The following is a 16,700-nucleotide window of genomic DNA, read 5'->3' as shown; positions in this document are numbered from 1 at the left end:
TCTCAAAGTAATGCCAGACCTGTTACACTTGACTTGCAGGTACTGTACAAAGGGAATGTTCTCCAATATTTCATGTCACTAGTGCCTGACAATCAAAGGTAAGATTTATTCACACCCTACACCCATTAATTAATGCTGCAATTACCAGGCTGCTTTGATTTGTCAACAGGAATGAAAAACACAGCTTGGATTGTGTCTTGCTGATAAGCACTTACTGAACAAAAGAAACAGAAAGAATAATTTTAATAGTGACTAATTTCCACATTTTCAAAGCAAACTCATAAAATGTTAGAATTTAGTCAGCACCTGGCTGACTCAATTTACATGTAAGGTTGCAACCCAAAACAAATACACTTCAAAGGAAATACTAGCAAAAACAGAATTGTCTTATTACTTTGTTTAAAAGAAACTCACATTATCATCTCAGAGTGATGCCCAATATTTTCAAGTATATGAAAAACAAAACAAATGCAGCAAGTTAGCAAATGATTCTAATTGACAACATTAAGTATGTTTTGCTCATCATTTTCAAAGACCACTAAATTTACATACTCAAAACAAACCAACTGAAAGACTTCCTGGTATATTATGGACAAAGAACTTCATTTTCCAGTTTCTGCTTACAACTGGTCGTTAGTCCTTATTTGATAGGGTGGTTTGAAAAATAACTCTGCATATATAATTCCATGTATATAATTCTAAGCTCCTGGACAGAGAGGTACAAGATCATTTTGAAATCACTAACATGCTCTTTTTCACATTTCACAAAATATTACTTTCCTCTTTCTATCTAAGCATCTCATTTCTTGACTGGGAAGTTTTAAAAAGGCAATTAATTCAGCTCAAAGTAGTTCTGCATCACAATGCAGACTGTGTCCAATGTTATATATCCCCATTTATCTACGATTGGATGGAGACCCATGATATTAAATGCAACTGTGCATTTAGCATTCAGGCTTTAAGAAATTTAAGCTATGTTGGTGGATGAAAGAGACAATTATTAGGATTGGGACAAAGTTGGGAGAATGAATTTAATAACCTAGTGCTATCAAAGATTCCACACTCCAAACAAATACCAGAAAAGGTATTCTCAGAACAATACAGAAGGAAAAGGTTTAGCTCCTTCTCATATAATCATCCACTTTTTACCATTCAAAACATTTCATGAAGTGTGATTTGACTTATCAAGGATTGATTATCGATTAGGAGTGGGAAAAGCTTTGCAGCTGAATTAAGGTTTATCAGAAGCTCTGGTAACAGAAGGGTGCATTTTAAAACTTCATATACTCTCTTGAGTCTACAAAATTTCAAATTTTAGCCTGAAATTATTTCTCAACAAACTCAACATTTATTCAAATTGAATCTTGACACAACACAACAAGGTCTGTGCCAGTACCCCTGTGGGAACGGAGTTTTTTTAGTTTGAATGCAACCTTTTATACTTCCTACTAACTTTCCTTGAATGGAAGGGCTGGATTTCAGCAAATAATGAGTCCTTCTACTAAGCATTCTTCTATATAATTACCAAATTAGGCTTGTTAAAGCCAATGAATTCCATTTCCACAGTGGTTTTGTAATAAACCATTTAATGTTATTTGGACAGTGCGGAACATTCTCCAGGTACTTTTGTGGTAAATTGAAAAGAAATACCAATTCAGAGCAGGGGGAAACAACCAGTCCTCAATCTAATGCCTTCTAGATGTGTAGAACTACAACTCCCAGTCCCCAGCAAGCACAGCAAAATTTGGGAGGTTTCTAATAAGTATTTTAGAACAGGAGTGATTAATCTTAGTTCCAAAGGACATATTGAGGCCTAATTATTAAGCGGCTGTCTGTTTCCTGTCTGCCATCTAGCATGCCTCTAATGGTTGCTTATTAATTTATTATTGGTTATGCTCTATCATCATGTTGACAAGAGGTAAGGAAAAGGAAATAGATACAAGAAACCTCACAGGGGGTCTTATCAGCTGTCAAGAATCAGTACATAAGAGAAATAAATGGGTTGGATCAAACTTATTGTGTTATAGAATCAATAGACTTCAGCACTGGGGGTTTTCCAAAGTAAATTGCTACAAGAAGGGAAATGTTGTAGATGGAGGGCATGGAAGAGAATTTCTTTCTTCCTTTCTTATCCCCCTCCCTCTTTTTTTCCATGTAATACACAGGAAAAGCCCTCTCACAGTGTTTTTCTTTGTTGCAGCAGGAGGTGTAGTGAGCCAAATGGGATCTTCCCTGCGGAAACAGCTGACTCCAAACAAAACAAAAACAGCCACAGGTTGCACTGCACAGCATTTCCTCCCTAATTCTGGGTGGCTATAGAGTAGACAAGAGCTGCAGTTCCTAAACCACATGAATCACTGAGATAAATAGGAAAGGAAATGTTAGTTTCAATGAAAAAGCTCTTGTATTTTGCTCCTATACAGAAAAAAATAATAATTCCTGTTAACCCCTATACAGAGTGATAAATAAAAAGGCATCATGAGATTACTTATGGATCAGTCTGTGTAATAGTATACCATAAGGTAAAGGTTTCCCCTGACGTTAGGTCCAGTCATGTCTGACTCTGGGGGTTGGTGCTCATCTCCATTTCTAAGCCGAAGAGCTGGCGTTGTCCGTAGACACCTCCAAGGTCATGTGGCCAGCATGACTGCATGGAGCGCCATTACCATGTTCACCAAAAAAAAACCAAATAAACTAAACCTGACATCTATCATCCGGTAGGGAAAAAAAATGGCAACTGGAGCTGTGTATTTGGGGGTGGGGGGGATTGTTAGTCCCATAATGCACCACCATTAACAGTGTTAGCTTGGACTCATCAGGCCCGCAGCCAGGATTTTGATTCGGGGGGGGGGGGGGGGGCTGAGTCTGAGTGAAAGAGGATCTACCCAAGCAAACCTTTTGTATCGTTATCCCAATACCTCCATGCATATGGGATATATTGAGCATGGTGATCAGATCATGATATGAATAAACGTAAAAGTTTAAATAATACCAGTAAGGCCTTCTCGCGGACCACCCTGAGAATTTCGGGGGGGGGGGCTGAAGCCCCTCAAGCTACATGCCTGGCTAAGATAGTTGCCCATGCCTGCAACTGAATGATTTAAATGAGACATGAACATATTTTATCCCCGTGTTTTTAAGTGATGATTTAATAAGAATAAAAAGGCAAAACTAAAGATCTCCAAAATGTTTACGTCATGAAAAAACTTTTAAAACTTCAACTCTATAAATATCCTTTCAACATTTCCATATATTTATTCAGTCTTGTTTCATGACCACTAAATATATGAAGAGTCTTTGCTATGGACGATGGCCCTGCAACAAAACAATTTATACAGAAACAAGGGTCATTCTGAAAATGCAAATAAAAGAAATTATCACCCACAGCTATATCTAAATAAGTTTAACCACAATAACATCTTACAAAACATCAACTGGATATCAACACTTTCAATAATGTCATTTCCCCCTCTCAACGTCTTACACAAGTGATTAGATATACACTGTTCCAGTTGTTTCAGCTATTGTCCTTATTTTCATATGCAGTTATTTCCCAACACTCTTTCCCATACCAAGTGCCACAAGATCCAGATACAGTTACTATATGGTGCAAGAGCATGATATAATTACTTTATTTTGCAATATCAATGGGAAAAACTCATCGTTTATGCATATTCCTATTTTATGAAACTTCACAGCAAAGTAATCTGTATAGAAAGGCGATGACAAGTTTTCTTCATTCCACAAATCTTTCAAGAATTCAATTTTAAAACCTATAACATTTTGAATTAGTAATACAAATAGCAAATGTCAGTCAAGATATTTGTATTAGGTAGAAACAATAAAGTCTTTTATTACATCAGAGCAATTTCAAACTACAAATTAGTTATAACTATAGAACAGGCAATGCAAGAGAAAAGTATTACAGAATGTCATATCATCAGGGATGTGTTAATTTAGAAAGAATGATAGACAGTAATGTGACACTTGGAAAAAAATTGTCTCCCTTTCCTACTACAGAGCCACAAACACCTTAAAATCTTATTTTAGAGAGCTGTAATGGGCACAAGCTCTAAGGACTTCAAGGAAAGAGACAAAAGAAATGCCATCCTAGAAAGATGCGGCACAAGCACAGATCTGGATGTAAGCCTAGACTAATCAACTACTTGATCAATATAAAGTAGAATCTATGATACTTAAATTTATACCACTTTGGCTAGTCAATTTATGACAGTGCAGATATCCAGTTTCATACTAAACACATGGAAAAGACAGGTGTGAGAGGTAAATGTTTGCTTCCACAGCTTGACTGTAGGGATCATATTAATGCACTGCTAGATCCATTTCAATCTGGTTTCAGGCCTGGCAATGGGACAGGAATAGCTTTGGGTGCCTTGGAGGATGGCCTACACAGGAAACAGGATGGGGGAGAATGTTATTGTATGTGCTGTTGGACCTCTCAGCAGATTTCAATACAATTGACCATGCAATCTTTGTGGGGTGCACTTTGGTCCTTCTTGGAGAGTGAACTCGGCAAGTGGTTCTGGGACGTTCCCATTCAATTTCTTGATCAGTTCCTTATGTGGTCTGTCAGACACCACAGAGAGAAGTTTGCTGGAGTTTGGAGTTCATAGTCGCCAATATACCGTTGCTGCCCAACTCTAGCCCTCTTTCTAATGTCAGTAATGGACTGGATGAGTTTCAGAAAACAAACTGAAACGTAATCCAGACAAGACAGATGTGCTTTTGTTCAGTCAAAAGACAGTTCAGAAAATAGAGATTCAGCCGGTACTGCCCCCGAAATCTCAGGCCCACAGCCTGGGAGGTCTGCTGGAATCAGCCCTTAACCTAGATGCCCACATTTCAGTGATGACCTGGACTAAAAAAATACATTCACCCACGCTGTGCCTTGCATAACAAAGAAAAATGGGTGCCACATGTTTTGAATTTCAGTTATGGCAGGCAATTAAGGTTAGTTCATCTAAGTAAGCCACTGCCTGAAAGGCACTATACTCCATCTGATCTTTGAAACTAAGCAGAATCAGCCCTTGTTAGTATTTGGATGGAAGACCATTCATGAACATGGGGTGCTGTGGCCTATATTTCAGAGGAAAAACTGGCAAAACAGATTTGGAGTATTTTTAAACCTGAAAAACAGTAAAATACACGCAGTTGCCATAAGTTGACAAAAACACACATATAAATGTATACTGGTCTATGACACAAGGATTTGATATGCATTGTTGTATAGGAACCACTTTGACTAGTGGAATATATAAATGACAAGTATTAATATTACTGAATTTCCATCAGAGCCTTGTTTTTCTAAACAGAACCTCAAAAATGATGTTCTAGCCTTGGAAAACAAAGTAGACACATATATTCTCATTGTTATGGCCATCAAGTTGACTTTGACTTATGGTGACCCTATGAATGAGAGATCACCAAGTCCCTCTATCGTCAGCAAACTCTGGGCTGTGGCTTCCTTGACTGAGTTTGTTGCCATCTACTTTATCAAGCATTATTGCCCGTTCTAGTGTGCCATGTATTTCATGATATGTCTGAAGGATGACAGTCTCAGTTTAGTCATTTTGGCTTCTAGAGAGTGTTCAGGCTTGATTTGTTCTAATGCCCATTTGTTTTTCTTTAGCAATCCACAAAATCTGTAGTACTCTTCTCCAGCAGCACATTTCAAATGAATGAATGTATCTATCGTTAAGTGATAGCAAGTTTATATTATAATAAATTAACCAATAAACTTGAAATATGTTTTAAAAAATACTGTGAAAAATGAGGCTTTTCTGAATAAAAGACTAGGACAAACTGAAGATGGGCATCTGTCAGGGGCACTTTGTGCTTTTCCTACATGGCACGGGGTTCACGTGGTCTCTTCCAACTCTATTATTCTATAATTCTATGACAATAAAATATATATCAGGAGAACCACTGTGCTGAAAAAATCAATGCTAACAGTTTTTGAGATAAATGTACCACATGTGACTACCTTATTCTTCTTGCTCTGTTAATTTTTGGCATTTTAGGTTGTTTTGAACAACTGCTACAAGTACAATTAAACAGTTATGTTTTAGAAGTAAATGAAAATGAAAAACACAGTGTAAAGACGTGAAATCCTTTTCAAATCCTAATGAGCCAAATGTACCAGAACACAGATATACATCAGAAATGCTGACAAACAAGCTCCTCTACTCTACTGAGAGCTCCATCCTTCACACTGTAAGCCCTGCATTTGACTGAGAGGGACAAACAGAAAAACTGTAAAGGGGGAAGGGAAGAGATAATATATGCACACACAGACTGAACATTTCATTGCACAGAGCCAGCAGGAAATACCAAACGCTCCACACAGGAGCTAACATCATTTCTACAAAAAGGCTGTTCGTCTGTAGCAGGAAAACCCACCATCTATTGCTCTACTTTCAAACTTTGGATTTTAAAGTCTCAAATACTGTAAGGGGGGGAGGAAAGAATTGTTTGGCTTCTATGTACCCTGAAGAATCAGTTAAGATACATATAGTAATAACACACTATATAAACACCACCTTGTTCTTTGTATAATATTTGCAAACGTAAGAATTATTCTTCTTTCAAAACAAACAGAACCTCATAACAGCGTCTAACCCTTGAATTCTGGATAACCTCTGTTCATAAGGTACAAATAAATACTAGCTACTTTATTAGAAGGTTTTGTGGAAGCAGACATTGAAAAAGGTAAATATAAAATTCAAAGTATTAATATACCTATGTGTAATATGAGTGCATGTCTGTGTATACCCTCATGACCATAGGGTTTTCTTAAGCAAGAAATACCTTAGTGGTTTGCCATTGCCTTCCTCTGAAATCAAGCTTACAGAACCTAGTATTTTTGGCAGTCTTCCATCCAAGTACTAACTAGGCTTGACCCTGCTTAGCTTTTCAGATTAAATAGAACCTGGCTCCTTCATGGTATTTAGGCCATGGTATAGTCATTTTAATGTTGGTATAAGATTCCCACAGACCAGGGAGTGAATCCCTGCTCAGCCATTTAAAGCTACTAGGCATCCTTACACAACTAAGTTTTTTTTTTCAGGCAAGGATTATTTGGAAGTGGTTTGCTATTGACTTCCTATGTCTTTTTGTTTATATTTCTCCACAAAGTGCTATTATAAGTGGCACAATATAAAGCTATATTGGACACAGAGGTTTTTGTTTTATTTTCTGTTCTTGGAGTCAAAGCATTGCTTAAATCACAGAGTGACTCACTGAGTTATTCACCTATTAATTCTGTATTTCTACAGTACTTAATAAACAAACATTATAAGCATTATAAACAAACAAGCAAATTTAGAAATTCAAGCTTTAAGCTAAGCATTAAAATACTGGATGCTAGAGTACATGTGTTTGTGTCTTCAAGTCAACTGTGGAATTATGGCAATCCCTTGAATTTCATAAAGCTTTCTTAAGCAAGAAATGCTCAGAGGTGGTTTGCCAATTCCTTTCCATGAAACATAGCCTACCAGCACTTGGTCTCCTGTCCAAGTACTAACTAGGTCTTATCTTGCTTAGCTTCCAAAATCAGATGGGTTCTGGTACCTTCAGTGTGTTCAGTCCCACATATATATCATACAATACAATGAAAAATGTAAATCAACTGCATTGCATTCATAATTTACTTGGAAGTAAATCTCATTACAATCAATGGGGCTTATTCCCAGCCAATTTTGGGCATAGAATGTAAGCTCTAGAGTGCTTTAAAAAAAGAAATCAATTGTCTCTGTTTAATTGTTAATTTGGTATTTTCAAACTATCTTGAAGTGTCTTAAGGTATGCCACGGGTACTTCAATAAAATAGGAGAAATCAATATGTGAACACCTCAATGTTATCAGTTGTTGACTAACAGTGGGAGAATTCTGTAAACCGCTGTTCATTCTTTTGAGAAAGAAGCCATTTTGAGATGAATTTCTTTATTCCAAATTTATCTTTCTACAACAGGATAACACACTTATGGGATTGACAGAGACCATGAAGAAGCAGTAAATGGCAAGCATATCTGTGCAAATTAACATTGATATCTAATATGGACCCCACCCCCACCAAGTGAGTACAACCTAATTATGAGAGATGCAGGTGGACCTGATAGGCATGACCTGAAGCTTATAAGGTAAAAACCACCACACCAAGGGAATCTGCACCAGAGGGAATTCTATTAACAAGATCAGAATCAAGACTCTCTCCCTAATAGCCACCTCCAAAGGCAGAACTGCTAAAGAAAGACCAAAGTTGCAGATCTCGGTTTACAGGTTGATTCATAAGGGAATGTCTCCATCCCAGGCCCAATTAGGGTTTCATGCTTTCTGTGCTAATTGGCCTGTGCAATTTACAGTGTGTACTGAATAAATATGTCACTCTGTACACTCTGACTACTGTACACTGAACCAAATGTAGTATCCAAATCATTTTTCAAAAGCAGCTCCACATACCAGTATCTGTACCAAGATCCTTGCTTTCTAAAATTGAATAGAATTGGTGTATTAACATCAGTGGATGAAATGAGCTTGTTGGGGGGGGGGGGTTGTGCTGAGGATATCACTTGTGCATCCAACAGCAAAGCTAGATCTAGAAGCACACCCAATCTTTTGTGACATTTTGGTTATCCTTAATAAAGATATTATCCAACTAGGCTCTTTTTCTCACTTACTAGCTCAACTATTTTTGTTTCATTTTTATTCTTATCAGTAGTCCACTCACAAAAAAGCAAACATTGAATTTAGGCTTATCTGTGAAACAGTCCACAGTAAAGATATACATATTAGCTTTGTCCATCAACTTCAAAAAGGAATTAGAGGGGCACAGATTTCTTTGAATGACTTTCAATATAATGGCTCCAAATACGTTTTTAAAGTAAAAGAAAGTGACTTATTTTGTCAGTCTATTTACCTGTTTTTCCAAACACTGTCTTTTATTGTGTTTCAGCTTATCGGTTAATCAAAGAGCCTAAGGAGTGTGCATTCCCCAAATCTGAATATTAACAAAACAAGCTTCCTGAACTAACCAGATCAGAATGGAATATTACCATAAACACAAAAGGACTCTGAACCTGTGTGGAGTTTTTTCCATGTGTGTTCCTACAGTTCTTCTAATAGGTACACACACATAAGACAGATGCTGAACAATAGAAAAGGTTCCCATATTTGAGAATGTTCCAATTTGAGACCATTTGAGGCCTGTTGCATCCCCTTGCATCACAAGCATTTAGCTCACAAGGAATAATAATCATGTCTGACAAAAATGTCTTTATTTCAGGGAATGCACACAAAGTACACATGTCCCACATGAACCTGAAGAGGGGGCCTGATCCTGTCCAGCCATCCTAATGGAGAGTCCTTCTGATTTCGGAAGACCTCAACTAATGCCCATCTCAACAAGGATCACCCTTGTGCTTACTAGCATTTTACAACTGACACAGAAAAGGCAAAACAGCCCTTCAAGCAATGTTACCAAACCTGTGGAGCCTGCAGAGTTTGTAAGAGACGCCCAACTTTCCCTCAAGAACCCACTCAAAGGTCAAGCTGGAGCAACAACCTCCACCGGGCTGGACTCTCCAGTTAGACGGGAAATAAAGATGGCTGCATTTCTGAATGGAAAGTGGGGTACACAAAAGGTGTTATCAAGGCAGCTATAAGTGTAAGATCTCCTGCAATCGCTCTCTCTCTTTCCTATAAACATACACATATAAAGTGGCATCACTAAGGGAGTGCAATGAGTGCAAGCTTACAGAATGCCCCTTCATCACCATCAAAGGGGATGATATCAAAATGACTATAACAGTTTTATGTGGTGATATTGCCAGCCAGCCTGGTGTACTGCAGTGCTTTGAACATTGGACTATGATTCTGAAGAAGAGTCCAAGTATCTGCTCAGCCATATAAACTCACTGGATGATCTTGGACAAGTCACTTTTTCAGCCTTAGAGCAAGGCAAAGCTAAAAGCCTTCTGAACAAATCTTGCCACAAAAACCTTGATAAGGTTTCCATAAGCTGGAAACAACTTGAAGACACACAACTAAAGTAATTATGGTTCAATCTGGTAACAGGATAGGTCCATGGGTTACTGGACCTGGGTGGGTGGACACATTCACACTCAAAGCCACTGAAGGGGCTGAGGAGGTGCTGGGTGAAACCCAAAGCCCACGCATGCCCTTTCTAATGGTGACACCAACCACAATGCCACTGCAGATGCATCCACACTCACAGCCACTCAGGGTTCCGGGGCACTATGTGACACCAGCCTTCATGTCTCCATTGCAGCCAGATCCACACTCAAAGCCACTGGTAGATGGCAGAAGCGCTGAGGGAGACCCAAAGGCCAATCTCTTCTGCAGTGGAGGACACAAGGTGGCCTCAACCCTAATGATGCCACTGGAGAATCATTCTGGGTCCACGGAGTGAGAGAATCGAGGCCTGAGACCCTCAGAGATGGCATCCAGTGACACTTATTTTAGTGATGCCACTACAAACGCATTCACACTCGAAGTTACTGGAGGACTAAGGAAGCAAAACCTGAGCTCCTCTCCAGTGGTAGGCCAAGGGTGCCGCCAACCCGAGACACCATGGAAAGCACATGCATGTTCAGAATCACTGAGGGGTTACAGCCAGACCCAAATCCCCTGCAAGCCCCTACACTACAACACTTAAGGAAAGAGTTAAAAACTTGGTTTTTCCAGAAGGCACTGATAACGTTTAGACAGTAACCAGAACTGATTGCCAGTCACTTAGCATGTTATGCCTGCATTGTGTGCATTCAGCTGAGCTGCTATAGTATACTGATTACATGGATTTTTTTAACTGATTCTATTTTAATAGTGGTTGTTTTATCCAATTTAGATACCTGGTTCATGTAATGTTATTATTGTTTTCATGTTGATGTATTTTATGTATTATGTATTGTATGTATGGCATCTTTGTGTGCTATTTTGCAAGCTGTTCCGAATCCCTATGGGTGATGGGGGTGGGGTATAAATTAATAAAGTTTTATTATGATTTATTATAAAGCCCAATCCCCTCTTCTGGAATGACATGATGCCATTACAGACGCTCCACACACAAAGGCACTGGAGGTTACTGGATCATGGTCAAAAACCACAGCCCAAACTCCCATCAGATGACATCCACCCTCTTCATGCCAGTCTTGGTGACTCCATTACACACACATTCCCACTCAGTGCCAATTAGAAGAAGTGGAGGGGGGAGGGGGTAAAAGGGCCCAGGTCACGTCCCAATGCCCACTCTCCTCTCTAGTGGAAGACGGCCCAGAAACTGCAATTGGTGCAAATATCGGCAACCAGGCTGTTAACAGAAGATAGCTACAGGGAGCATACAACGCCTCTCCTGAAGCAGCTCCACTGGCTGCCGATAACTTACCAGGTCCCAATTCAAAGTGAAAGTTATGACCTATAAAGCCCTAAACGGCTCGGGTCCTGCTTACTTGTGTGACCGTATCTCCCCCTACGAACCAGCACGAGCTCTTGCATCCACCGGGGAGGCTCTTCTCTCGCTCCCGCCTCTGTCACAAACACGACTGATGGGGACGAGGGAGAGGGCCTTTTCGGTGGTGGCCCCCCGGCTCTGTAATTCTCTGCCTAGGAAGATTAGATTAGCACCTACCCTGGCCACACTATGCAAAAATTTGAAGACTTGGATGTTCCAACGTGCTTTCAAACAGTAGGCCCGTTTTTATCACCATCCAATCTTAACCATTTACTGTCCTAACCCTCGGCACTTTACCCTATTCCTGAATCTCACTGCCTTACGTTTTTGCACATGCCTGCCTTCCCTGTAATTTCTCAGTAGTTCCACTGTTTAGTCCTGATGTTCGCTGATGTATTTTATGAATGTTATTTTACTGTTATTGCTTTTCATTATATATGCTGTGGTCGTATGGTTTTATCCAGGGGTCCCCAAACTTTTTAAGCCGAGGGCCGGTCCACAATCCTTCAGACTGTTGAGGGGCCGAATTATCATTTGAAAAAAAAAACGAACAAATTCCTATGCACACTGCACATGTCTTATTTGTAGTGCAAAACAACAACAACAACAATGAAAGAAAAATACAATATTTAAAAATGAAAACAATTTTAACCAACATAAACCTATCAGGATTTCAATGGAAAGTGTGGACCTGCTTCTGACCATTGAGATAGTCAAGTTAATTAGGGTTGTTGTTGTTGTTGTGTGCCTTCAAGTCATGTCAAACTTTGGGCGAGCCTGAGTCTAAAATTATTCATTTATTTATTTACTACATTTATATCCCGCCCTTCTCACCCCGAAGGGGACTCAGAGCAGCTGTATGTACATACAATATATTATATTATTAGCATAGCACAATATTAGCATTATATATTACTATACATTGAACTAATATTACACTATACTGTAGTATTATATGTAATATATAACATATAATTTAATATTATTATATGGTATTAGTATTATTATATTGTATAACATTATAATATTTTATCAATTTTATATGTATATATAATATATTATATTATAAAATGGAGGGTTGGGGCCAGGTAAATGACCTTGGAGGGCCGCATCCGGCCCCCGGGCCTTAGTTTGGGGACCCCTGGTTTTATCTGTTGGTTGGGCTTGATCCCCATGTGAACCGCTCGGAGCTGTGCCCGCTATGCGTTGCTGTGGCGTCGTCCTAAGTGGGTTTTTGTTTGTGGATGCAAGTCTGAATGTTGTAATTAGTCACCTTGATTAGCACTGAGTGTGCTTGCAGTTTCAAAGCATGCTTGTTTCCTCTCTGGGGGAATCCTTTGTTGAGAGGTGTTAGCTGGCTCTGGTTATTTCCTGTCTGAAATACCCTTATTTTCAGAGTGTTGTTCTTTATTTACTGTCCAGATTATCGGTTTTTTTTAATGCTGGCTGCCAGGTTTTGTTCATTTGATGGTTCCCAGGAACCCAATAATAATAATAATAATAATAATAATAATAATAATAATAATAATAATAATGACTTGCTGTCGGCAAGTGATTAGAAATTTTTGGTCTTGGGGGTTTTCTGTAATTTGGACCTAATTTTATAGGGGGTTTTTTTTTGGTGAAAAGACAGATTGGATAACTATGTCTTCTGTGGCCATATTTGGTGTGATTTGGTCCAGTGGTTTTGTTGTGTACTCCATGAGAATTACGCACATTACATATACAGTAGAGTCTTCACTTATCCAACACTCGCTTATCCAACGTTCTGGATTATCCAACGCTTTTTTGTAGTCAATGTTTTCAATACATCATGATATTTTGGTGCTAAATTCATAAATACAGTAATTTCTACATAGCATTACTGTGTATTGAACTACTTTTTCTGTCAAATTTGTGGTATAACATGATGTTTTGGTGCTTAATTTGTAAAAGCATAACCTAATTTGATGTTTAATAGGCTTTTCCTTAATCCCTCCTTATTATCCAACATATTTGCTTATCCAACGTTCTGCCGGCCTGTTTATGTTGGATAAGTGAGACTTCACGGTATATTTATAATCTTATATTATCTGCTTAGAACTGGATTATATGAGGCCCCTTCTACACAGCTGTATAAAATGCACACTGAAGTGAATTATCTGGCAGTGTGGACTCAAGAAAATCCAGTTCAAAGCAGATAATATAAGATTATAAATGGGTAATATAGCTGTGTGGAAGGGCCTTGAGTCTACACTGCCATATAATACAGTTAAAATCAGATAATCTGTATCTTATAGGCAGTGTGGAGGAGGCCTGAGGCCTAACTGTGCCTGTCCCCTGGGCTGAGTAAGTTGCTAGGAGACCAAGTGGGCGGAGCTTAGCCCTCTAACTGGCATAAAAAAAAAAACACACACACACACACACATATATATATATATATATAGTTGTTGTTATTATTACACCAGATGATCCCAACACTCCTGACATCATAATACTGGAGAGAGGGCACAGGGCAGGAGCTCCAGTCCAATCCTCTCCCCAGCAGCGGGCAGAAGGTGACCCCCAACTCTCCAGGCTCCATTCCATATAAATCCACCCCCAGAGCCATTGAGGAGACCCAAAGCCCAATCCCCTCTCCAGTGGAGGATATGAGGCGACCCCAACTTTAGTGAAGTCCTTGCAAATGGGCTCACTGAAGGGGCTCAATTGGGTCCCGGGGGGGGGGGGGGAGGAGCCCGAGTCCAGCTTCAGTGGCGCCACTGCAGACCCCCACCCCACACACACACACCCCCTCGGGGCCGCATGGCTGCGACTTACGGACGCGGGCGGCGCGGTGGTCGAGGCGTGCGACGCGGGCACGGAGGGCGTGCAGGCGGCGCTGGAGCTTCTCCCCGCGGCGGCCCAGGCTCTCGGCTTGGCCCTGGATGCCCGCGAAGACGTCCCCGGCGCAGCGGGAGAGGTCGGCCAGCTGCCCGAGGAGGGCCACCAGGGAGTGGGCGCACACCTCCTCCAGGGAGCCGAAGCGCGCCTCCTCGGGGCCTTGGTCCCGCCGGCACAGGCCGAGCGGGGCCACCGTCCGCAGCGGGAAAGGCATCCTCTTTCTCCCCTTCCTCTTCCTCGTGGCCCTTCTTTCCTTCCCTGGGCGGACAAAAAAGCCCTCGGCATCCAAAAGCAAAGGCGGGAGTGGGGACGGAGTGCGGCAAGGCGCCCTTTCTCCTCCTGGTCTGTTCTGGCTAAGGAATCCGAAGCGGGCTCCCTTTCCCGGAGCGGAGGCGCCACAGGTAGCAGCAGCACATTCTGCGCCTTGGAAGAGCGCTCTCTGCCTCTGGAAAGAAAGGGAAATGGGTGTGAGAGCAAGCGAGAGCAGCAGGGTTACCGAAGAGGACAAGGACGCCGAGGAGTTTGGGGCGGTCCAGAGGAGGGAGGGAGAGAGAGAAGGAAGGGGCCTTCGGGGAGCCTTCGGAGGCGGAAGGGTTTCTCCTCCCTCCAAAGGGGAAAGGAGGCCCCGACGCACACACCTGGGTCCCCCGCCTCCCCTCGGCCCGCTCCAAAAACCCGGGAAGCCCGCGCAGCAGGAGACCGAGCAGAGACTCTGGAGGGAAGACTTTGCAGAGAGGGACTGCAACAGCAGCCCCTGCGCCTACCTGTGGCTCGCTCGCTTTCTCTCCCTCTCTCTCCTCGCAGCCACGGAGTGCCAGTGCTCCCTGCCCGCCAGGCAGCGCCGCCCACCTCCCCGCCTGCCCGCCTGCCTCCCTCCCGGCCTTCCCTCTTCCTTTCCGCCAGGACCGGCTCCCTCTGAGTCCTAAAGGCAGGGCGGAGCATCCCCTTGCTCTCCGAAAGGCTTGGGTTTTGTTAAAAGCCTGTACAGTATTTCCATCCGCATACCTCATCGGATATCTTGGAGATGGGGCCCAAGGCTGAACATGAGTTTCATTTAGGGTTCCTTAGCACCATCGAGTTGGAGGAGACCATCCGGCCCGACCCCATTCTGCCAGGCAGGAATCCACAGTCAAAGCACCCCCGGGAGATGGCCACGCCGCCTTTAATTAAAAGCCTTCCGGGAAGGAGACTCCACCACTCTCCCAGGCAGTGTAGTCCAACTCTTATCGTCAGGAGGTTCTCATGCAATGTGTTGTCGAAGGCTTTCACGGCCGGAATCACTGAGTTTCTGTGAGTTAACCGAGCTGTATGGCCATGTTTCAGAATCATAGAATAGTAGAGTTGGAAGAGGGCCATCTAGTCTAACCCCCGCTAAGAAGCAGGAAATCGCATTCAAAGCACCCCCGACATATGGCCATCCAGCCTCTGCTTAAAAGCCTCCAAAGAAGGAGCCTCCACCACAGCATTCTCTCCTAACGTTTCCCCCACATCGATGGCAGGCATCCTCAGAGGTTTGTTGGAAAACTATGCAAGTAGGGTTTATATATCTGTGACATGTCCAGGCTGGGAGAAAGAACTCTTTGTCTGTTTAAGGCAAATGTGAATGGTGCAATTGGCCAACTTGGTTGGCACTAAATGGCCTTGCAGCTTCAAGGCCTGGCTGATACCTGCCTGGGGTAATCCTTTGTGGAGAGGTGTTAGCTGGCCCTGATTCTTTCATGTCTGGAATTCCCCTGTTTTCATAGTGTTCTTTATTTACTGTCCTGATTTTAGAGGGTTTTTTTAAATACTGGTAGCCTGATTTTGTTCATTTTCATGGTTCCTTCCTTTGTTGAAATTGTCCACATGCTTGAGGATTTCAGTGGCTTCTCTGGATAGTCTGGGTGCTGCGCTTGGTGGTCCCTATGTAGACTTGTCTATGTGGGCGAAATGTCAGGAGAGACTGCTTCTGTAGCATGGCCATTCAGCCCAGAAAACTCACAGCAACCCAGTTCTCATGCAGATTATAGACAGAAGGGAGTTTTATACACAAAATGTTTAATAACGTGGTGCATGAAACACAGTTTGTGTACACTGAGCAAAGATGTCACTCTCTCAGCCACCCATTTGGTGGTTATGGGTTTTAGAATATTTCAGAATTCTGGAAAATGGATGTTCAATTTCTACACTTTTTAATGTTAATTTAATAACATGATGCCTTGAGTTAAGAGTTTAATTTGTTCTGCGACTGAGCTCCTAACTCAAATCGCTCTTAACTCAAAGCAAATTTAGCATTTAAATGCTATTAATCCATTCTGCGCGCCCCCATTTTTGTTAGATTTTTAAAATAAGAAAATATACCTTATAAATAACA

At 41.5% G+C, this 16,700-nt stretch overlaps 1 protein-coding gene and 1 long non-coding RNA gene across 4 annotated transcripts in view; one reads left to right on the top strand and one right to left on the bottom strand.

The window, feature by feature from the left end:
- The window catches only part of LOC134298359 (uncharacterized), a 179,050-nt gene extending 165,706 nt beyond the window's left edge, over window positions 1–13,344 (top strand). Inside the window, exon 3 of the long non-coding RNA XR_010005392.1 lies at window positions 7,991–13,344. This is a non-coding gene — a long non-coding RNA (uncharacterized LOC134298359). The remainder of the gene's footprint in view (window positions 1–7,990) is intronic.
- nhsl1 (NHS like 1) overlaps window positions 1–15,267 on the bottom strand; it is a 187,997-nt gene extending 172,730 nt beyond the window's left edge. The window contains exons 1-2 of one of the 3 annotated variants that reach the window (XM_062978198.1): window positions 15,112–15,267; window positions 14,285–14,792 (exon numbers count right to left, since the gene is read on the bottom strand). In XM_062978198.1, coding sequence (XP_062834268.1) covers window positions 14,285–14,561 — 277 coding nt within the window. In that variant the 5' untranslated portion in view covers window positions 14,562–14,792; window positions 15,112–15,267. The remainder of the gene's footprint in view (window positions 1–14,284; window positions 14,793–15,111) is intronic. The other 2 variants (XM_062978226.1, XM_062978177.1) reach the window with 2 other exon arrangements.
- Between the last annotated feature and the right edge of the window lie 1,433 nt (window positions 15,268–16,700).

Source organism: Anolis carolinensis, chromosome 1 (genome assembly GCF_035594765.1).
Source record: "Anolis carolinensis isolate JA03-04 chromosome 1, rAnoCar3.1.pri, whole genome shotgun sequence".
Classification (NCBI taxonomy): Eukaryota; Metazoa; Chordata; class Lepidosauria; order Squamata; family Dactyloidae; genus Anolis; species Anolis carolinensis.
Note: the sequence above shows the minus strand (reverse complement) of the source record. Positions and strands in the feature narration are given on the sequence as shown.